At 41.2% G+C, this 24667-nt stretch overlaps 1 protein-coding gene across 1 annotated transcript in view; it reads left to right on the forward strand.

The window, feature by feature from the left end:
• USP3 (ubiquitin specific peptidase 3) overlaps nucleotides 1–24667 on the forward strand; it is a 108282-nt gene that overhangs the window by 13340 nt on the left and 70275 nt on the right. The window contains exon 2 of the mRNA XM_075532318.1: nucleotides 22017–22077. Coding sequence (XP_075388433.1) covers nucleotides 22017–22077 — 61 coding nt within the window. The remainder of the gene's footprint in view (nucleotides 1–22016; nucleotides 22078–24667) is intronic.

A 24667-nucleotide genomic window follows, 5' to 3' on the forward strand; every position in this document is an offset into this window, starting at 1 on the left:
TGCGGAATCCACTTAGTGGTAGTGCGTTGGAATCTGGTTTGGTCCTCTTCTTTGTTTTGAACGATATTGGAATAGTAATGCTGTGACCATTGTTTCCGATTATCATTCTTAGATTTCTATGGCACAAATTCCTGCGATAGAATGTCTCTGGAATAAAAATAACATGTTATAAAAATATTCAAATATGTTAAATCCAAATAAATTGTCATTGTATTACTTTGAGTCATGGCAACTCCACGTATGTCAGAGTAGCATAAGGATTTCAATGGCAGATTTCTCATAGAGATTCACCAGGCCTTCTGAGACACCTTGGAATGGGGCTGAGCCACCAATCTTTCAGTTAGTTAAACTACTTGTCCTTCCCAGTGGTAAACGTGGTATTAGATGTGTTTAAAAGTATTAAATGTTTTTTTTCCCTGTATAACATAGGGACTATAGGACTGCTATTAGTTGACTTGAATTTTTATTTTACTTTCACACAGTAAGATAATGTTTCACTTAATTGAGATTAACCCTTTCTATCAGAATTATTTTGGAACTTAATACTGAGATGCTTTAACATTGGGGGGGAAATCACTGCTCAACAACCCATTATTTATATAAAGTAGCTGCCAGAGCCCAGCGTTCATGCCAGAAGAATATAATGCATAGCTCATCATTTTCATTTTAGCCAGTTTGAGTGTTTTGTTTGTGTGGAGTCTTTACCAACCTTATTTTAAAAATAGTATTTTCAGGCTTTTGTGTGTTTATGGTTTGTTTTGCATTGAGTGTATCATAGAAATTTTTTTAAATCTGAAAATTATGCCCTTTTGTTATTAAAAACAACCAACCGACAACAAAAACTCTTGGTTCTTGTTAAATAATTGGAACAGCTTTTAAAAAATGGAAATCGTTTATTCCTCTTTTCTGGACTTCTGGGTGTCTAACCTTTTAGCCATAGCATTCCTTTAAGCAGAGTATAAGTACATTCCCAGTTTATAAGTTTTCTTTTTGTTCCTTCATAAATAGACCCACTTTATATACCCAGTGAAAGGGAGGATAGCGATCTGGAGGATGGAGAAATCAGGGGAAAGGAAGGGTGAGATAGAAGCTGATGAGTGGTTTGAACTGTTAAATCCAATGTTGATGGTCTGAAATGTAAATCCCCTACCTAATTCCCAGTAACAACTAAAAACCATTACCCAGCACACCTGTAACCCAAGTGTGGTCATTTTTCTCTACTTTGTGCTTTAGCGTCAGATTTTAAATCCGTTCTCTGAGTAAAGTCTTTGGTATTATAGCGGCCTAAGCCATTTAATTTTAAAAATTACTTCGGGAATGGAGTGCTCCCCTAAATGAACGAATGCCCCCACGAATGCCTCCATCTTTTCTTAGGTTGCCACTTACGATGGCTTTGAAACAGCAGTTGTGCGGCGTTGACATTTATGATTTGATTCATTTCTTTTGAAGATGCCATTAAGGTTTAACCATGGGTTTGCTTGCTGGGGTTCTTGGCACAAGCACGGAGTTGCATCATACATTGCTATATAAATATAAATAGATGTCAGAAGTTTTCCTAACCGATTCATGGCTTTCATGTTCATTTTCCATTAGCTCAACTATTACTGTAATGTTTGATAATTCTCTTCATTAAAAAAGGCACCCCATTGCTGCCAAGTCAATTCCTTTTCATTGTGGTCCTATAGGTCAGAGTCAAACTGCCCTGCAGGGCTTCTGAGACTCAATATTTACAGAAGGCTACGGCCACATTTCTCTCCTGGTGAGCAGCTGGTGGGCTCAAACCTTTTGGTTAGCAGCCCATTGCTTAGCCACCGTGCCACCAGGCCTCCTCAGTCAGCTTCATAGACGTAAGTTATTTCTGAAGCAGTGTACGTTCTTGGTACACTTTGACTCATTCAGCAGTCTGCATTGGCGCTACTGATTTTGAGCCTCGCTTCTCCTCTTTTGGAAGGGAGAATTCTGGCATGTCGGCTGCTAGAGGTAACGTAATTGGTTCACTCAGGTTTTTCACCCAAGTAGAGCTGAACAGTTCTGAGCTTATGAGGAAAAATAAATTAGTCTAGTGCACTTTAAATTTGAGACTGCTGTTTCCTATTTGATGATGAAAAACTGATTTTAGAAATTTGTTTTCAAAATAGAGATGAGTATTTGAGCCATCGCAGAGTGAGGGGACCAGCCTGGTGGATACAAATTTGCCTCCCTGTGGGAAGTCAGTAGGGCCAGATGCCTTCTCTTTTCTGGCTCTGTAGGTATCTGGATTTGTTGACACGTAGATGACATGTTTTGGCCAGCTTTGAAAACTACATGTACTACTAGTGTTGTAAATCACCTCACTGTATAGGGAGTTCAATAGGTGCCTGGCCTTAACTGATGAACTCTGATGATAATTTTAATGCCGTATAACAGACTTACTATTACTTATTTAAGATTAAAAACAGCATGGACAGTTTTATGAATTGATAATGACTGTTATATCAGTTTACCTTTTAAAGATTTATTCATGTTTTCAGAAGAGTAATGTGAGGGGGCGTCAAAAAGTTCATAGAAAAATGAAATGAAATGATACCTTTTAACAAATTTTTGAAGCCCCCTCATACATACTCACTGTTAAGTCTCACAATACCAAGGCACTGTAAACGGCAGTCCCGCGCGTCCCCCCACACCCTCTACCTTGCTGGGCTAGAGACACTGCTTTTAGTTTTCGATGTCTTACAGTGCACTGCTGTGTCTTACTGTGCTGAAATGAGATACTCACCGGCACTTCGCAGGTGAATGAGGACATTAGTGCATATGCCACATTTATCCTCCACGCTTCTCTCCATTTCCCAAAATAATTACCGGTAGATCACAAATTCTGGTTAATGTGGTGAGTACTTTTTCTTTCTTGCTCAAGATTTTGTTTTTCCTTGAGTTTTCTTCTGTTAGCTGACCTTCTGCACATTTCTCTCAGCTACGTCTATACATTTGTCAAATGTAGATGAATATTATTTTCAAATACTGGAATGGGTTCTCTTCTTGCATTCATATCCTGCCCCCTGAAAACCTCCTCCTCAGACCTCTCTCCTCGTCGAGCTAGCTCTTACTTCAGCTGTTTGTTCGATAGGATGAGTAGAACATTCTCTTTCGTCTCCATTTCCTGAGTCCCAGGTCTTTCTTTTCCTCTCTCCCCGGTTACTCTGCTGTTTTCCAGGAATACATCATCCCTTCTCAGGGGAGGGAAACATTTGGTCCCTTGCAAGTCTGATGTTTTCATTGTACCTTTATACATGAGTGCTTGGCTGAATATAGAATATTAGACATAAAATAGTTTCCCCTTAGAGTTATGAAGGCATTGCTTTACTGCTTCCAGGCTTCCTGCTGAGAAACTTGCTGCCTCTCTGATCACTGTTCCTTCACATTTGTCCTTTTACTTATTAACTCTTTTTAAACTAGGAAGCTTTTAGGATACTCCTTTTATCCTTAATGTTCTGAATTTTCAATGTGATGTGTCGAGTATTTTTTCCTCTTATTTTGATAGGCATGCAAAAGACTCTTTCACTTTAGAGACGCACACCCTTCAGTTAAAAGGCTCTTTTTTTTGTAGTATGGATTTGATAGTACCCTTACATCTCCTAATGTGCTCTTTCTGTCCAGAACTGTGGGACTGCCTGGGTGGAACTCTTCATTTTCTTATCTTTTTATTGCCTTGACTTTTGGTTTTAGTTCCTCAGATATTTCCTTGATTTTCTCTCCTACCCTTTCTATTGACTTTGATTTTGATCAGCATACATTAAATTTTCAAGACCTTTTTTTCATTTCCTGACCGTCTATTTTTAATATACCGTGTCGTTTTGGAGTATTTTTTGTTATCACTCCAGCTTTTTAGTGTTCCTCCCACTGTCCAAGATTCACTGCTCCCTGCATTGTGTCTGTTTCCTCTCTGTATCAGTAATTCTATTAGCTATGTTCTTCAGGAGTCTGTTTTATCTTTGGCTGACTCTTCATGTGAGAGCAAGGCCCTAAAAAGCACTGTGAGCGAGTGGGGCTTGTTTACCACAGTCTTCACTGTGTGTCAAGTCAGAAACCATCTTTCTCTTTGCGGGAGAGCCTCAGTTTTCTGGAGGGGGTTTTCTTGACAGTGTTCAGGCTTTCCGTCTTCTCTGCCGTTGTTCTGACATGGAGGTGGAGAACGTCCCTTGATTCAGTTGTTCCTTACAGCCCTGGGACGCCTCCTTTTCAGGCAGTCCTGGCCCTGGTCCTCGGTGATGTGAGCTCCCACCTTCTCCGTTGTAGCTTCCTGCACACTCTTGAGGTTAGTACGGCTCCTTCAACTTCTTCCTGGCTCCCAAAAGGGTGTTGAAATCTTCTGCCTGCTTGGGCTGACACGTATGTTCTCTTTGTTCTCATGAGCTTATCTCTATTTTACTCCTTTATTCTCACTTTAGTAAGGTTTCAGGAAGAAGGGATAAATGAATAGTTGGGTCTGCCATGCTTACGTTGTTGTCTATTTTTAAACGACTATCATTTTCATCTATTTTTTAGTGCAAAATGCTTTCTCATAATGTCAGTTCTATCAGCAGCAAATCTTATTAGTTGCTATTTAGAGAGTTAAGTCATGGATCTAGAAATTTTGCGTTCATCTATTTGAATAAAAGCTCATGTACAGATTTACCTTCTCTGATGATCAGAGTAAAATATTGTTGCTATAATCAGAGTCAAGCAGGGAGTAGACAAGCCAAGAGTTTTGATTGTGCTGGGGAGCTAAATCATAACCCAGGATATGTGTCCTCGGAAAGAAGCATACTTAGGTCATTTGGACGACTGCCATTAATATTTGGCAATATTTTCACCACTAGCTCATCATCAAAGGAGCCCTGGTGTCACAGTGGTTAAGTGCTTGTCAGTAATTCAAAACCCACCAAGGGGCTTCATCAGAGAAAAATGAGGTCATTTCTTTCCGTGAAGATCGCAGCCTTGGAAACCCTTTAGGGCAGTTCGATTCTAGTCTCATAGGATCGCTATGAGTTGGGATTGACTTGATGACAGTAGGTCAGGTTTGTAGGATTCTTGGGCTCTGCAAATTGGCAGTTTGGACCTTTTCTTGGTATTTTGATTTTTTAAAAAAAATACTTAATTGAAAATAAAGAATGCCTATATTGTTTCTATTGTAGTACAATAAATATAGCAAAAAGTTTGCCATTTTAAGCACGTGATTCAGTGACATTAATTACATTCATGCTGTTGTGTAACCATCATTAGTACCCTTTCACCTAATAGTGCAGCTTCTTGAGTCAGTTATTGCTAGGACAACTGAAAAATGGTAATTTTCTAATTCTCATCCCATCTACATGTATTAGTTGGTTTTCTATTGTAATAAAGAACTTTTTCTTATCCCCCATTAAAAATTATTTATTTTATTAGTGTAGTCTCAGATACTTTACGATACTCTTATTGTCATTTGTTTTAAGGCTTACATAATTTCACATTTGGCCAGTGGAAGCTCCCTAAAGCTGTGATGTTTGGCCCCGTAATTCTCTGAGCCCTTTCGTACTTTCTGGCCTAAGATGTTCCAGGTTCATCTTGTATTTGTCTTGCCCTCAGCCTTGGAACTAGCCATTTAAAAAATATCATTTTATTGGGGGCTCATACAACTCTCACCCCAATCCATACATATATCAACTGTGTCAAGCACATTTGTACATTCGTTGCCCTCATCATTCTCAAAATATTTGCTCTCCACTTAAGCCCTTGGTATCAATCTGCATTCCCCTCTCCCTCATAAATCTTTGATCAGTTATAAATTATTGTTATTTTGTCATGTCTTACACGGTCCGCTTCACCCACTTTGCTGTTGTCCGTCCCCCAGAGAGGAGGCTATATGTAGATTCTTATAATTGGCTCCCCCTTTCTACACCACCTTCCCTCCACCCTCCCTCCAGGTATCGACACCCTCAGCACTGGTCCTGAAGGGATCATCTGTTCTGCATTTCCTGTGTTTCCACTTCCTATCTGTACCAGTGTCCATTCTCTGGTCTAGCCAATTTTGTAAGGTAGAATTAGGATTATGATAGTAGGGGGGAGGAAGCATTTAAGAATTAGAGGAAAGTTGTATGTTTCATTGTTACCCTGCACCCTGACTGGCTCATCTCCAGATGGCCTTTGGGTCTCTACTCTACACTCTCCCTCATTTACAATGATATGATTTTTTGTTTCTTTGATGTCCGATACCTGGTCCCTTCTACACCTCAAGGTCACATAGGCTAGTGTGCTTCTTCCACGTGGGCTTTGTTGCTTCTGAGCATGATGGCTGCTTGTTTACCTGCAAGCCTGTAAGACCCCAGACGCTATATCTTTTGATAGCCAGACACCATCAGCTTTGTTCACATTTGCTTATGCACCTATTTGTCTTCAGCGATTGTGTCAGGAAGGTGTGTATCACTGAATGCCAAGTTAATAGAACAAAGTGTTTTTGCATTGATAAGTACTTGAGTGGAGGTCCAATGTCCATCTGTTGCCTTAAGATTAAACCTATAAATATATGTGCGTAGATCTATTTCCCCATCATCCTACATAAATATACTTACATAGGTACATGCCTGTATTTATACCTCTATAAATGCCCTTTGCCTCCTAGTCCTTTCCTCTGTTTCCTTTTACTTTCTTCTTGCCACTATCATGCTCAGCCTTCATTTAGGTTTCAGTAATTTCGCTTGGTTACATTGCCCTTGCTGAATCCCTACCAGGCCTCACACATCCTCCTTGCCACTAATTTTGGATCACTTGTTCCCTTGTCCCTGGGTTGGTCAACACCACCTCCTTTCCCCCACCCATATCCTGCCCCCCCCCCAACTATCAGTCCCATTGTTTTCTGCTCCAGACTGTTCATCCAGTTTATCTTATCTAGATAGACCTGCAGAGATAATAATATGCACACAAAAAACCAAGACATAGCAAGACAAATTGACAAAAGAGAATACAATGACGACAACAACAAAGAAATTCAATGACCCCCCCCCAATAATAATTAATTAAAAAATTTAAAAAAAGAATAACTTGTAAATAGATCAAGGTCTGTTTTTTTGACCTCTAGGAGTGTCCTCCAGTTGAATCCAATGGGTTGCCAAGCTCTGGCCCCAAAGTCTGTCCCTTGCACTTCCTCAGGAGCTCCTTGCCCTGCTCCCTCCACTGCTCTGTCACATGCCCTTAGTGTTTTGCCTCAGTGGGGTGGGGTCAGACCCAGCCAATCCTGACACTGAGTCTCCAGTGTTGTTCCCCCATAGGGTCATGGGTCAGTGAAGGGGAACCAGCCATTTTAAAAAGAGTAACTTTTATTCCTTTTGATTGGAAATAATGCTTATAAACTATGATCCTTCACAGACATGAGCTAATAAATACGGAGATACACATATCCGTGTGTGTACCAGAAGTTCATATTGATACCTCCAGTTCCAATTCAACATCACAGCTTAGTCTTCCTAACTTTCCCACTTCCATCAGAGATCATTGGTTCTTGGTATCCAAAGGATACACTTTTGCTCCTCTTGTTCAATGGTCATGAGATCCCAGTTCCTGCTTCTTAGATGGTTAATTTTAAACCCAGCTGAATGGCTCAATTGAGTTTCATACATGTTATTTGTATGTTTACACCCAATTGTTTGGTTACAGAGACTATGGCTAGAACAGCAATTGCGGAGTTATAAAGAGACTTTTCCCCAGATTTGTCTCCTCCAAAGATATGCCAAACATTAGAGCCTATTTTCCAGCATATGGAAGGAGGTCAGATGCTTAGAGACATGCTCCCTGAGTCAGTTGCCAGACAACTGTCTGGTCCCACCACAGATAGGGCCCGCTCCCTGCTGTTAAGGACAATGGGCTACTTCTCCCTAAAGGCTTGTGGCCATTAGTCTGGTTCCTGTAGGTGGGGTTTACACCTTACTGATAATGGTTTCTATGGTGGGCCAGAGAACAGGTTGAACCAGCTCAGTGACATCCAAAGTTAGGCTGCCATCCTGAATCTAGGATCTGCCCATCTTGTCACATATATACCCCAATCCCTCCTCTTCCTATTGCGTGTATATCCCTAGATTGCCCCCTCTCATTGCTTTATAACCTATAGTGCAATCCCTTCCTGTGATGTATGCCTTTACCTGTAATTAGTGGGCTTGCACTCCCCTCAAAGGTATATAGGCCTGGGTTAGCAATAAAGAGCTCTCTTGGGCTCCCCTCTTAGCCTCTCATCCTCTCCTGTCCTCACTCTCCTGTCCCTTTCCCTTTGTCTTCTTCCCTCCCCCCTCCACTTGGACCACCTAGCCATTTGAGGTGAGCATGCCACCATGGAATGTGTCTGACACCATTATTTCAGTTTCTCTTTTATCTCTCATGCTCTCTATGGCTTTAATACACACACACACACACACACACACACACACACACACACACCGTACAGTTTGTGCCTATCAAACCCGCAAATTAGTTGTAGGGAGTTGGCATTTCCCCCCACAAGTAATGAATCACCATGTCATACTTTTCAACAACAACCAAATACAATTTAAGGGAAAAATTACATTATAAAAAAGAGAGAGAGCCAGGCAATAAGATGGAGGAAGAAGAAATTGGCTGATCATCCTATCTTAAATCTGGTGTGATTTGCGATCATTCTCATTTACTTTTCTGTTAAAACAAAAGTTAAAAATCAAGATAGATATTTTTAATGGATTTGGCATGTTGGATAATGGAAAAAACAGTTTGCATTAAGAATTTATTAGCCAGAATTTTGACATTTTTATTTATTGTCATGCAGATAGTATATTTTGATTGATAAGATTGATGATCAAGATTTAATCTGTTTTGAATATCTCTAATTTCCATAGAAATCTGTATTGTTTTGACACGAGTTGCTTCAGTACTTTTTTTTATCTGAGTAGCATCTTACTAAGTTGTGTAAACTTCCTTACAGATTTCTCACAACACACTTCTAAAATTACTTTTTGCTTCCTGGGGTATTTCTTTTATAAAATGTAAGGATTGTGACATTAAAGGTGGTTATAGAAGTTACATCAATTTTGAAGTGAACTTATTAAAGTTAAATATTGTATACCATTTATTTGGTATTATAAATTGAATTTAATTGTCAGATATAGGAGGAGTTTCTGAGAGATTTTTTACTTTTATTTGATAGAATTTTTCTGTGAAATATCAGCTATAATTCTTTTTAAAAAGTGTAAACTAAGGGAGAAATATGAAACATAGAAATCACGGTAATGTGGACATATGTTAAAACTGAAATGCATGTGATTGCAGCCCCAGAACTAACCCCTAGCTCCCCTGTTACTCGATATTTCTTTATAAAGGAAAGGGGCTGGCATTCACTGGCGCCTTCTCTTCATTAGGGCTGGCATTGTGCACTGTGTGCCGTTTGTCTCATGAAATCTTTACAGTAACCAAGCCAAGCAGAGGGAGTGTTTGTTTCCCTTTTACAGACTAGCAAGTAAGCTCTGGAACCAACTGCTCATACAGTGAAAGAATGGTTGAACTAGAATGGAAATTTGGGACTTTTGGCTCTGAGGTCTGTGCTTGGTTTCATTGTATCGCGTGGCCTCTAATAGTGTTTATTTTGTTGAGACCATAGAGTAACAGTTAATTTTTAAGAAACCTTGCCAAACCAAACCCAACCCGCTGCTGTTAGGTCTATTACAGCGCACACCCACCCTACACAGGGTTTTGGAGACTGTACATTTTTATGGAGCAGACGGCCTCATCTTTCTTCCGAGGTGTGCAGCTGATGATTTGAACCTCCAATCTTGTGGTTAGCAGCAGCCCAGTGACTAGCTCACACCACCACCAGAAGGCAGCCCAGTTTGGGGAACATTTTTTGTTGATCTAATAGGGATCAAGTAAGGTTGGCTAGGGCTAAATCAAAACTCTTGGGGTAAAGAAAATTGCACACACAGATGAAATGGTTTTCATCTCTTAATTATTCAAAGTTAATTTTCAGATTCACACTTCAGTGACATCTAAGGTTGCTTATATTAAAGAAAATATTCCATAGATATCAAAAGGGGGCAGCAAAAGGAGTGAGGGCTAAGGGCTTTATTGCCTTTTAATGATGAGAAAATGAATTCTTTGCAAGTGCTTAGGGCACTTAAGGATCTTTACCCAGAATTTGGGGATCCTGTAAGAATAGCACCAGGGCCAACTTGTTACGTGTTGGATTTCTAGCTGCAAGGTTAGCAGTTCAAAACCATCAGCTGCTCCATGGTAGAAAGATGAGGCTTTCTACGTCCATAAAGAGTTGCAGTCTTGTGGGGCCAGCTCCAATCCCAACTATGTAGGGCCCCCCTCCCCCGAAGAATGTACTACAGAGGACAGCACTGAAGCTACAGTGCAGGAAGAGGGGCGCGTCTGATCAGAGCACACAGGAGCAAACAAAGAGGGAAGGAAAGAGTGGAACACATCCTGGCCCACCAAGCCCCAAGGACGGTATTCCTGCTCAGAGCAGCCAATGCACAGAGACGACCATAGGGCCAGCCCCACAACAAGACATGACATCCTTCACTAGGGGACTACCAGGGACAACACTGGAGGCACAGTGAGAGAATTGTGCTCAATCTAACCCCAGCACACCGGGTCAAAACACTAAAGGCATGTAATAGACCAGCAGGGGGGCCAAAGCAATGAAGTCCCTGGGGAATAGTAAAACTAGACTGGGGAAAGGGTGTGGCACCCCATCAGACTGAACTGGAAAATACTCCTAAAGGTCAACAAACAGACCTGGAATTATTTATAGGCTTTTCTTTTTTTGTCGTTGGTTTTTGTTATTTTTTTGTTTTTATTAATACATCATTTTATTGGTGGCACTTACAGCTCAGCTCTTATAACAATCCACACATCAATTGTATCAAATGCATTTATACATATGTTGTCGTCATCATTTTCAAAAGATGCTTGCTTTTGTATGTGTGTGTGTGTGTGTGTGTGTTTAATCGTTTTATTAGGGGCTCATACAACTCTTATCACAATCCATACATAACATCAGTTGTGTAAAGCACATCTGTACATTCATTGCCCTCATCATTCTCAAAACCTTTGCTCTCCACTTAAGTCCCTGGCATCAGCTCCTCATTTTTTCCCCTCCATCCCCGCTCCCCTCTCCCTCAGGAGCCCTGAATAATTTATAAATTATTATTTTGTCATATCTTGCCCAGTCCGACTTCTCCTTTCACCCACTTTTCTGTTGTCCGTCCCCCAGGGAGGAGATCACATGTAGATCCTTGTAATTGGTTCCCCCTTTCCAACCTACCCTCCCTCAACCCTCCCAGCATTGCCACTCACACCACTGGTCTTGAAGGTATCATTCCCTGTGTTTCCCTGTGTTTCCAGTTCCTATCTGTACCATGTACCAGTGTACATCCTCTGGTCTAGCCAGACTTGCAAGGGAGAATTCAGATCACGATAGGGGTGTGTGTGTGTGTGGAAGCATTTAGGAACTAGAGGGAAGTTGTATTTTTCGTTGTTGCTACATTGCATCTTGACTGGCTCATCTCCTCCCCTAGACCCCTCTGCAAGGGGATCTCCAATGGCCAACAAATGGGCTTTGGATCTCTACTCTGCACTGCTCCCCTCATTCACTATGGTAAGATTTTTTTTGTTCTGATGATGCCTTACACCTGATCCTTTCGACACCTTGTGATCGCACAGGCTGGTGTGGTTCTTCCATGTGGGCTTTGTTGCTTCTGAGCTAGATGCCCACTTGTTTACCTTTGAGCCTTTAAGACCCCAGACACTATACCTTTTGATAGCCGGGCACCATCAGTTTCCTTCACCACATTTGCTTATGCACCCATTTGTCTATGGAGGTGTGCACCCAATGATATGATTTTTTTGTTCTTGGATGCCTGATAACTGATCCCCTTGGCGCCTCGTGATCACACAGGCTGGTGTGTTCTTCCATGTGGGCTTTGTTGCTTCTGAGCTAGATGGCTGCTTGTTTACCCTAAAGCTTTTAAGACCCCAGACGCTATATCTTTTGACAGCCGGGCCCCATCAGTTTTCTTCACTACATTTGCTTATTTACCCGCTTTGTGTTCAGCAGTTGTGTCGGGAAGGTGAGCATCATAGAATGCCAGTTTAATACAAGAAAGTACTCTTGCCTTGAGGGAGTGCTTGAGTGTGTTATTTGTTTTGTTTTGCTCTCCCTGGCTTTTGTGCTTATCATTGTCTCTGCACATCTATCTAGATAGGCAGGATAAAAAGTCTGGAGGAGAAAACAACAGGATTGACAGGGTGTTGGGGCATGTGGAGAGGGGAAGCAGGGAAAGGAAGTGGGGCTTAACAAACTCAGGGACAAGGGAACAGCAAGGGATCTAAAGCCGATGGCGAGGAGGGTGTAAGACAGAAGTGGGTGATGGGAGATATTGGTCGGTGTAAGACATTAAAAATAATTTGTAAATTATCAAGGGTATGGGAGGGGAAGGCTCAAGTAGAAAAATGTTTTGGAAATGTTGATGGCAATATATGTACAAGTGTGCTTATTTAATACAATTGAATGATGGATTGTCATAAGATTTGTAGGAGTCCTCATCCTCCCACCCTGATAAATCCTTGATCAATGAGATATTATTGTTATTTTGTGTCTTACATTGTTCGTTGTCTCCTTTCACCCACGTTTCTGTTATTCACCCCTTGGGGAGTGGGCTGTATATCCAACCTTGTGATGGGCTCCCCCTGTCTGTCCTCCCCCTCCCCACCATCCTCTACCGTCATTCTATCAATACTCCCACTACTGCTCCTGAGAGTTTTATCTGTCCTGAATTCCGTGTGTCGAGAACTCTTATCTGTACCAATGTGTGTGCTCTAGCTGGATTTACAAACGGTAGAATTGGGTCCTGCTAGTGGCGTGGAAGAAGCATTCAGGAACTAAAGGAATGATGTGTGTTTCCTCAGTGCTATGCTGCACCCTGGTTGAAGTGTCCCTTCCTTGTGACCCTTCTGTGGGGGGATGTCCACTTGCTACCGATGGGCTTTGGGTCTCCATTCCAACCCCCCTCATTCACATTGATATAATTGGGATCTTTTGATACCCAATACCTGATCCCTTTGACACCTCATGATAACACAGGTTGATGTGGTTCTTCCATGTGGGTTTATTTGCTTCCCTGCTAAATGGCCGCTTGTTTAATTTCAAGCCTTTAAGACCCCAGACGCTATATCTTTTGATAGGCACCATCAGCTTTCCTCGCCACAATTGCTTTTGCACCCATTTTGTCATCAGTGATCACGTCGGGAAGGATGGCAATGAGTGTTATGGAAATAGTGTTCATGATATTTTGAAGGTCTTAAAATATTGAAGTTGTCAAGGATTTCATTTTACTTGTCTTCACAATCAGTGCTCAAGCGGCAGTTAAGCAACCCCATCGACCATGTGTTATAGGAGACAAATATACAGTAGACCTCTTCAAAGTGGTTAAACAAACCCAGAGACGTCACTTTGGGGAACTTGCTTGAGTCACATCATGCTATTCTCAGTAGCATCATATACCATACAATAAACAAGGAAGTCCAGAGAAAAACCGATGTCTTTGAGTTATGGTTTGGTGAAGAGTATTGAAAGTGCCATGGACTGCCAGAAGAACAGAGTTCTGCCTTGGAAGAATACAGCCAGGCTGCTCCTTAGAAATGACGATGGAGTCTCTTAGTGTCAGTCTTCTGGGCATGCTATCAAGAGGGAGCAGATCCCGGAGGAGGACATCAGACTTGGAAAAGTAGAAGGTTAGTGAAAAAGAGAAAGCCTCCAAATGAGATGGATTGGCAGTGGCTGCAGCTATGGGCTCCAGCACAGCAGTGATTGTGGAGGATGGCATAGACAGGTAGTCTTTTTCGTTCCTTTGCATATACGGTTGCTATGAATGGGAGCAAACGTGGTGGCACATAACAATAAAAAACCCTTATTTTTTGTTGCTGAGATACTACTTTTACAACTGAGGGCAACATTTGGAAAGCTGTTTGTACAGAAACAAATAATCTAGAGCAGTGGTTCTCATCCTGTGGGTCACTACGCCTTTGGGGGTTGAACGACCCTTTCACAGCAGTCGTTGCCGAAGACCATGAGAAAACATACTTCCCAGGGTCTTGGGAACCGAGACACCGCTCCTCTATCCGTCTCCAGGCAGGTCCGCCCACATACCCGGCGTGAAGACAGTTACCCACACAACACCGTGCTTCAAGACAAAACTTCATTTATTTGTAATTAGAAATAAATATTTCACAATATATAATTACATAGTTTTGTGATTCACCCCCATGCTTTAATTATGTTCAATTTGTAATAATGAAAACACATCCTGTACATCAGATACTTACACATGACGATTCATAGCAGTAGCAAAATTACAATTATGAAGTAGCAACGAAAATAACTTTATGGTTGGGGGTCACCACAATAAGGAACTGTACTAAAGGGTTGCGTCATTAGGAAGGTTGAGAACCACTGATCTAGAATAATAACAGCACATCTGGATTTGGGTTATAAAAATATTGGTAGGACATAGAAAGGGTCAGTCCAGAGTCCAGTGGCAGCCCAGTTAGGGATAGGCTGCCATGCCTCTACTCTTTTGCCACCTCTCATGTAGGGAGGATAGTCTAGTTTGAATAATTTTGATCTTGATTGGGGTAGGACTTTGTGATGATTCTCATGCAAAATCTACAGTGGTGTCAATCCAGTGAGTTGTTCTGCGTAGGTTGGGGATAATATAAAATGACATTCCCTCCTGTTACAGGTGGGTAGCCACTTGCCTAAGGTGTGTCTGTGTGATTTGGGTTTCTCACAGTATAAGAGACTTTTGAAAGTTCACGGAAAGAAATCCACTATCTTTCAATTCCATTTTTTCCCACAAAATTTTTGAAGCCCCTCATGTACTGGTCTTAAGGTACTGAGACTTTTTGACATGGAGGCCGGTGCAGGGCAGGGAATTATTTAATGTGGCTCTTTTAGTATTTAGTCTCATTTAGTCTTTTAGTCACTAACTCCCACCAAACATCCTTTCCCTGCATGCGGCTGGTAAAGAAGGTGGGGGAAGATGCTGATAGTACTTACCTGTGAGTAATTGGGAACAGACTTCCTAAAGTGCCATCCTGCTGTGGATTAATGAGCCCTCTGAAAAGCCAGAGGAGGAGTCTCATTACCAGCAAGAGCTAGGAATCGTGTGTCCTCTGGACCTAAGATTCCTGCTCGGAACCTCCTGGATCCAGATACCAGCTGTAATATCAGAGGAGCAGCAGCAGAACCAGGAGCCAGGGCTAGCGACAGAGTGAGGGACTTCTCAACCCAGAGAGCAAATGAAGATGAGTGGTTTTTTGCAGGAGTGGGGTGTCTCTGGGGACTGCCTTCAGGGAGCTGACCCACAGGCCTTAAGTTGAATGCCTTTGGGTTGAGGTTTATTGCAGAGTCTGCCAAGCCTGCTAATAAATGCCCAAAGGGCACAGCACTCTGCTCTAGCCTCAATCCTTCTAATACATTTAAACTTTAACTTTTAACATAACAGTAGTAATGGTTTTTTTAATTGAAGTATAATGGAAAGTGAAAGTAGATCTCTATCATCCCAATTCCCAATCGTGTTTTTCACCTGTAGCTGTATAACCTTCCAGACTTTCAAACATGTGTGTGTAAGCATATGCACAGACACAGAGACACAAAAGTGGCATTTTCTGGACTTTGGGCAATAATTTGTGCTATTACATTGTATGAGTTTGAGTTCCTGCTCTGGTACTTAGTGCTTTACGTACTTCACTGTGATTCAGTTTCCTTATCTGTAAAATGAGCCAAATAATAATATGTACTTCATTAGATTGTTTATTCATAAAGTGAACACAACAGTACCTGACACGTAGTATATACTGTATAAATATTAAATAAAATGAGCTTATCTTCAAAGAAAAACATTACTTTCTAATATTTTTAGTGTTGCACTTTAAACATTTAGAACGAGGAGAGGAGTGTGTGTATTGTGTGTGTGTGTAGGGAGGGTATTCCTGCGTCTTAACTGTCAAAGCATCATGCCACTCCAGAATGGTTTATACAGTGATTTCACACCTTCCACCCCTGCTGTTACAGTGAGTTGTTATTACTGATGAGCAGTGTGGTGTGACTTTGTCTGCCTCTGGGAGGGGGTGGGGGGGGTGGTAGGAGACAGGAAAAAAGCACAGAACCACGTGTTTAGAAAATTATGCTACATTAGCAGTTAATCTTTTGCTAAGCCTTTAGACAAATTCGGTGGAGAATGCCATTGGAAGAATTTTATCTACAGTGGTGGATGATACGATTGTTTCGTCTAACTTTTGTCTGTATGTTTTTCTGTTTAAATAATTTTATAATTAGAGAAGACAGGGTAATCACCTACTCTTTATTGTACATTAAAAAAACAGACCCAGAATAGTAGTGATGTGCTCAGTTCTGTAGCTAGTTACCATGATGGCAGAGCCAAGATGATAACCACTTCAGGTTATCAGATCCTCACCTTTCTGAATTCCTGGGAGGATAAAAGAGTCTTCTCTGACAAAACTCTTGAATAATGGATGCCCTCTTACCTGTCAGTACTGTGTACTTGAACGAGTTTGTGTATAGAGTCAGTGGCTAAGGCTATATGATGTTTGTGAAAACAAACATAACGCTAGGGGACTCACCGATCAGCCTTGCATATCAAATGTAGTGGAGTGCTACACCCTGGGGATGCTGGAATGAGCCATGGCGTGCTGCAAAAGCAGATACCTACACTATCCCACACCAGGGGCGTCAAACGCAATTAAAACACGGGCCATTTGGTGCAACAGGCAAGATTCATGCAGGCCACATCACGTTTACAAATTTTGTTAAACTTATGTTTTGAAGTGAGGGTTCAGGAACATGGATAGTATACTTAAAACACTATATAATTGTTTTTTTAAACATTTATTTAATGTATTTATAAAACTAGTATTACTCTTTTTTACCCAAAACTTGCCAGCACTTTCCTCCTACTAGTTTTCACTTCCCTCTTATGTTGTGACCGGAAAATATAACAAAGTAACTAATAAAAACCACAAAATGTTGGACAGCTGACAAATGGGATGCACAATCGTAATGGCTTCCCTTTAAAAATGTGAACGAGCGCTGCCGTGAGGAATGATTCTTAATAGCACAGCCCAGAGTGCTCTTTTTAACCTTTTTGCTCTTGGGATCTGTTGACATTACGTGACACTGAGAGTGGCAGACATAGCGCTTCCAAACGTTGCCAAAACTGAGCCAGCGCATTTATGCACGCCCACAGGCCCCCAGGAAAGGCACTGGGCCACGTTATACTCGTCTTGAGTGGTTAAAGGGTTAACAAGAGAATTGTGTGTGTGGTATTGCCTCCATCTCCCCTAAGCACTATTTTCTTCATAACAATTTTTTCTATTTTCATTTTGTTTCAGAGCATTGTGGGCCACAAAAAATTACCTCAGGGGGCGGCCGCCAGTTTGACACCCCTGTCCTACACTATAACCCGCCCCCCCAAGTTTTAATTGCCAAGAGAACACTGAGTATTTTTTTTTCTGAAAAGGAGGAAGTAGACAAGGAAGTTTGAGAACTGATGGTGTAGTAAGTATTAGGAGGGTGTTAAAGCTCGGGGGTGGTCTTTGGTATATAGAAAGGACGTTCTATTCCGTGCAGTTGCAGCTGTCTTTTGTTATTTGAACTCCTCCTTGTCTCAGGAATACAACCTGAAAACACTTGAGTGTAAATAGGTCCTTCCAGGACAGAACCTCCAGGTCTTCAGCTTTTCTCTGTGTGGCTTGGACCCCATAGGACAGTGCAGAATTGCCCAGGGGGTTTCCAAAGCTGGAGATGTTTAAGGAGCTGTCTCTGACACATCTTGTGATAATGGCTGGCCTTTCCATCCATCACCAGACAAGTGCTTTAAGCACTGCACCGTCAGAGCTCTTTGCCTTCCAGGAATAGTAGGGGGATCACTTGGGTATCTTCCCTCTGTCTCTGTATCTCTTCCGTTGTCCTAAAGCATTTGGGGCTTCCAAACAAAGATAAGAGGGATGGCTGCCCCCTGCCCCATATGTTATAGTTTCTATCTTCTGGAGAATGGCCCTTGCTCAGGAGAGAATCACAATTGTTTATTCACTCCTGCTCACTTGTGGAGCGTGATGCCGAGGTATAAACAGGGCCAGGCCAGAGGGAAGTTCTACAGACACACAGCTGCAGGAGAAGGAGGTGGAGGGAACTTGGGTATGGCCAGCATCCAGTCTTGAGATGCCCAAGGCCTCAGAGGAAAGGCACTGGAATCCAACTAGAAGGTTCTTAACAGTCTTGGTTTGAGGAACTATAATGTGAAAGAATATGAAACCCTCTTCATTTATGAGAGTAAATGACCCTCCTATGGTCAAGTGTAGCATTACTGCTAGACATAATTTTGCATGGCTTCCTGTTCCTTGATAACACTTTGAAGACTGTTATTTGCTGTTGAGTCAGTTCTAATGCGCAACAGAAGGGAACACTGCTAAGGTGCTATGCTGTCGTCGCATTCGTTGCTGTGTTGGAGCCCATCGTGGCAGCCACTGTGTCCTTCCATCTCCTTGAAGGTCCTCCGCTTTTGGCCGACCCCCCACCATGCGTGATCTCCTCCCGCACGGGCCCCGCCCAATGATAACGTGTAATGAGAGTTCATTACCTTCACTTCTCAAGGACGCTTCCTTGGTACTTTTTCCCAAACAGGCTGTTCTGGCAGTTCAGGGAATATTCGTCACCAAAATTATAATTCAAACACACCAGTTTTCGACATTGTCCAGCTTATGCATGCATATGAGACTATTAAAAATACCATGATGTGGGTCAGACACACCTTTGTCTTAAGAGAAACATCTTTACTTTTTGACACTTTTGCAATAGATTTGCTTTGTGTGATATATCTTTTGATTTCTTTTTTAAAAATTAATTTATTTTTATCATTTGATTTCTTGACTGCTGGTCTTGTGATCACTGATTACAGGTCTAAGTAAAAGAAATTTTTGGCCAGGGGCTTAAGTGGAGAGCAAATGTTTTGAGAATGATGACAATGAATGTCCAAATGTGCTTTACACAATTAATGTATGTATGGACTGTGATAAGAGTTATATGAGCCCTTAATTAAAAAAAATAATAAAGGTGAAAAAATCTTTGACAACTTCAACCTCTTAATAATGTCCATTCATTTATGAGTACTTTTGTTTGCTTTCCATTAAGGGGTGATCCATACTGATGGCTGTAGTCTTTACATCAGTAAGTGCTTTAAATCCTTTGCTTTCAGCAAGCAAGATCGTGTTATCTGCATATCGTAGGTTGTTAATGAGCCTTCCTCCAATCTTGATGCCATGAACTTCTTATAATCTGGCGTCTGGAATTATTTGCTAAATTTCAGATGTAATAAATATAGTGAAGGAATGCAATATGGACACGTACCTTTCCTCACTTTAAGCCACGCAGTGTGTCCTTTCTCTGAATGACTGTCTCGTGGTCGCTGTACAGGCAGGTTCCACATGCGCACACATAAGTATTCCGGAATTGATTCCATCTAACACTTCACACATAACCCTGAACAAATGTACCATCTCTTGCTCTCCCTGTCACTTTAGTACCTCACCTACATCATTCAATATGGGCATTTCTTAATTAAATGTGGTTCCAAGAGGAGTAACTTCCTGGGGACTAGAGCCGTGAGCACAGTGCACAAAAAGAAAATCTCAAAATAAACTCTGTGATCATTTACTAGTTTAAGGAAACAAAACCTTGCAATTTATTAAGAAACAAATGCAGTTACAAATGTGCTCATAGGTCTGTATCAAGAGGACCCACGTAGTAACTGAAAACAGCTGGCTTTGTACAAGATACGCAAACACAAGCAGCGCCTCTAGCCCAGCACTGGCCCTCAGAAGCCAAAAGTGTGCTCGCCACTGCAGGCCACATATAAGAATCCATCTTCATTTTTTGTTTCTTCTCATCAACTTGCTCCGTAGCTAGGCTTGAATGAAAAAAGAAAGAAAAACAACATTGAGAATTGGGATTGATTACTGGTTCTAGGATGTTAGGAGAAAGAAGAAAGATAAATTGAGTCACCAGGCATCAGTACATAGAAGTATAACCAAAATCTCCATCTTTCTGGCCCCAAGACAGGCCTTCACAAAAACTCTCTAATGTGGCCAGTGGGACATAGAGTGCCCACCTATTTTCTTCCTCTGGTTTAGTAGCAAATATATTAATATATTAATTTTAAGACCAAGGGTCCAAAACCTTTAAGAGAAGACATCGATTTCTCACCAGTTCTGCATGTATAGGCTTATCAGGTTACTACACAAAACTTTTGTTACTTCTTTGTAGGAAAGCTGTTTTGAAATTATTGTTGAAAATTAAGTTGCGTCCATGTGTGTGAAGAAACGGGGCATTTTTAAAAAACATTTTATTAGGGACTCATACAACTCTTATCACAATCCATATAGACATCAATTGTATAAAGCACATCTATACATTCTTTGCCCTACTCACTCTCAAAGCATTTGCTCTCTACTTAAGCCCTTTGCATCAAGTCCTCTTTTTTCCCCTCTCTCATTAGCCCTTGATAATTTATAAATTATTATTTTGTCATCTCTTATCCCGTCCGTCGTCTCCCCTCACCCCCTTTTCAAACAGGGCATTTTCACTTTGCCTTCAGAATTTTTTGTTTGATTTGTTTGCTTACCACTCTTTCTGTTTAGAAAGGATTTCCAGTGGCTTCCTCAAAGTATTTCACAGAAATATTTTAATTGTTTGACTAAACTCCCATCCTGACCCTCCACCATAAAACTCACATTTGCATACAGAGCATTCTCCAGTAGCAGAAGCTAATGCTGTGGAAGTGAGAGAGACCTTTTCCTGATGAGTTATGTATAGTGGATTTGGTTCCAGATTTATGAGTTTAACATATTTGAAAGCCTGAATCGTGTTAAACATACCTTAGCAAATTAATGTTTTTCATAATGGAAATGCATGCTTTTAAATTTACAAACTGTGTGGGCCTTTATGTTGTCAGTGAGTTCCCTCCTTCCTTTATCTTTTTCTTTTGTAACAGAAGAGCCTGTTGTGATAAGGCAAGCAAGTAGGGACAGATTTGGGGAGAGCTTGGTGTCCTAGGAGAAACTAGAACCTAATCTGTACAAATGTTGATCCCCTACTACGTGCCGGGCAGTGCAGTTATGGGAGTACTGAGGGTTTGGCTGTGCCGCGCTGCTCCTCAAGGGATCCACTGGGGAGTCACTTGGAAAACGGCTTCCCCCAAAATTCCATGTTCTTTGTTCTCCTGTTCTTGGTCCAGTGTGGATAGCTGCCTGGTAGAACATAATTATGTCCCTCTCCTTTGGAAAATCATTATATAGACTTGATTTTGATTTTTATAAATCAAATGAGTAAACAGCAAGTGAAATTGAGATCAGTACTTCTAAAGTTTTGGTAATCCTTTCTTGCCTACCCACCCTCATGACACTTAAAACTGATAGAATTCTGACCTGGTTGTACTCTCAGCAACAGCTATGTGCAGTTCTCCTAATTAGGATTGTATGTTGTGACACTGAGACTTAATTTCAGCAAGCTGAGCTTAGTCTTCGCAGTTGCACCTGTGGGTTATATGATCTGCGTGGCAAAGATACCTGATTGTAAAAAAGGACCCACACAAAATATTTCAATGGGGAAATAGACTTGTTAACTTGACAGACTGTGATGAAAGGAGAAGACGTGGGGGTGTGTTGGACTTGCGGTGGAACTGTGTGAGTATGGAGTCTTCAACAAAGGGCACAGCCACTGGGGACGGGGGTTTGGGCTCTTCTCACGACAGCTTTCAGCAGGCAGCCATTTTGTGTAATTGCACTCACAAAGCAGGGGTTGAGATTTCTGTACACCTAAGCAGCCATGGCTTTTCAACTCGATCACGGGATATGAGATTACAGATTAGGGGAGACATTGGGAAATAATATGAAACAATTGGTATATTGTGTATTTTTCTTTTTATTAGTGTGCCGGTCGAACAAAAGTCCCTGGGTCTGTTTGACTTGTTCAAGTGTCCACTGTGGAAGGTAGGTGACATATTTATTCACTACTTGTTTGCTCTTTCCCTCTCTTTTGTTAATTTACTTTTAGGCTTTATGCCAAAGTGTTTATTGGTTTGCATTTACTTGTTACCATTGCCTAATCATAGTGTGTAATTCTGTATGAGGCTTCCCTCTTCCTGTAGAATCTCTTTGTTTTGTGATACACCTGGGCAAATGCTAAGAGAAAACTCCTTCATGTTAGCTTAGATGAAGAACTACATTAATGATAAAGATAATCTAGTAATTTTGGACTGGAAAATGAAATGATAACTTGGAAATCTTGAAAGTTTATTTTATGCTACTTGTAAAACAAGCCTTTTATTAGGGAAAAATCTTACACACAGAAGCCGAGCATTGCTATAATTAAACCTTGTGCTCTCATCACCCAGCATCACCAATTACCAGCACATGACCTTTCTTGCCTCACTCATTACCCCATCCCTGCCGTACTGGCTTATTTTGAAATTAATCCCAGGCATATCATCTTCATGGGCGGGGAGTGGAGGGGGGAGGTACCTAAAATATTTACAGAGAAAGGAATTCCCTTTGTAAAAGGGTCTTGCCATGGAGTTCATTATTCCTGTCTAACATGTACCAAATGTTTCCTTGTTCCACTAAAACATGTTGCTTCCTATTCACTGACCCCTCTTCCCAGTCCAGCTGAGCGCTCCTTACCAATGCTCGGCTTCTGGATGTTACTCAAATGCTTTAATAGCCCGTCTCTTCTGAGACGACCTGGAAGAGAGGTCAGACTTTGTGGTTTTTAGCCTGGTAGTAGCACATGTATTTCAACTACTCATCTTGCTTAGAAACACCCTTTGAATTTACTTCAGAAATGACTAGCTTAGCAGCTAGCAGATGGGAATCATACTTGGTCAGACAGGTTGAAATCGATAGTGCATTTATTTGGAACACTTCCCAATTGTTATTTTTAAACCTTCATTTCATGAAAAAAGTATCTTTGTTCTGTTGACTTTAGATTTTCTCACATTTTTGGTCCTAGATTAAGAGTTTTTTTCCATGTACACTTCAGTGTACCTTTGGAAAATGTTAACTACCTATCTTCATGGTGGCTGTTGTGGTTTTGAAATCTCTAGGATTTGGAGAACCTGAAAATACTTTGTACAGATAACATTTTTTTTAAAGAAGAAGAAAAGTAGAAACACTTAAAACCTACATGTGAAATAAAATGATTAAAAAAAACCCTATACTTGAAGAGACAGATTCCTCTCCTACATTTTGATAGGTGAGCATTACAATGCAATAAAATGGATCTGGCTCTTTTCTCTAGTGTCTCAGTACTCTGCAACCCACATCTTGAAGGTCCCATGCCAATGAAAAGACCTGGTCAGCTATAAAAAAATTAGAGAGACCAATTTTCTTAATAGCAAACACACAATTCCATGTTTTGGAAAAATAAATTGGAATAATTCTACATAGTATGGTGGGCTTTTTCCAATTACAAGCAGTTTTAAATTTGGAAATTCAACATAGTTTCTGAGATGGGTTAAATAGATTAAACAGATACTGAGTGTAGCATGAATTTGGACCTCCATTTTTCAAAATGGATTGGTTAATTTCCCAGCAACACGTATGCCTATGGTTGGAGTGCCAAGCGCACTGATTTCTCCATGATTTTGAAACCACTTGTCTGAAGAGTCGTACCAGCAGAACGCCGGAATCCTCTTAGGTTTAAAATTAGGACAGGTGTGCATGAGGGTTGTGTCCTTTCACGTACTTATGTATTCAGTTGGTATGCAGAGCAGATAATCCCAGAAGCTGGACTAGGTAAAATAACTCAGTATCAGGATTGGAAAAAGGCTTAATAACAACCTGTCGTGTGCAGATGACACAACCTTGCACACTGCAAGTGAGGAGGCCTCAGTGTGGGTTACACAGTGTGAAGAAGAAAAAAGCTCACAATTGTAATGGGTAGGCTGGCTTGTCTAGAGCAGGGGTCCTCAAACTACGGCCCACAGGCCCAGGGCATTTATCTAGCCCGCAGGTGATTTTGCCTGTTTTGGTTTTTGACATCAAAATAAGATATGTGCAGTATGCATAGGAATTTGTTCATAGTTTTTTTTTTTAAAAAACTATAGTCCGGCCCTCCAACAGTCTGAGGGACAGTGAACTGGCCCCCTGTTTAAAAAGTTTGAGGACACTTGGTCTAGAGAAACAAACTCAGTTATACTCATTTGGGTATAAGAAAGAACTTTATATCAAGAAGTAATTATATATCAAGAAGGCATCCCAGCTCAGTCCAACTCAAGTCCAAAAGTCCAGAGCTAGTCCCTAAGTCCCTTTTCAGACTCACACAGCAGATAGGTGATGCAGAACGCAGGAAGGTTACAGGCTGGTGGGTGCAAAGTCACGTGGATCCAAGGCTGGTGGGAACTTGGCAGGGTGCCAAGCTTTTGATGTTGGGCAGCCCACATGAGGCAGAGTCCCAGCAAGTAGGCAGGCAAAGTCACAGACAGAGAGATCCCCATTTTCTCCTTATAAGGAGAGCGCACCTCTAAGGAAGCATCATCAGACTGTGTGATCTGATGTGACCTGCACTATCCTAAACATTCAA

The sequence above is a fragment of the Tenrec ecaudatus genome, chromosome 14, assembly GCF_050624435.1.
Source record: "Tenrec ecaudatus isolate mTenEca1 chromosome 14, mTenEca1.hap1, whole genome shotgun sequence".
NCBI lineage: Eukaryota > Metazoa > Chordata > Mammalia > Afrosoricida > Tenrecidae > Tenrec > Tenrec ecaudatus.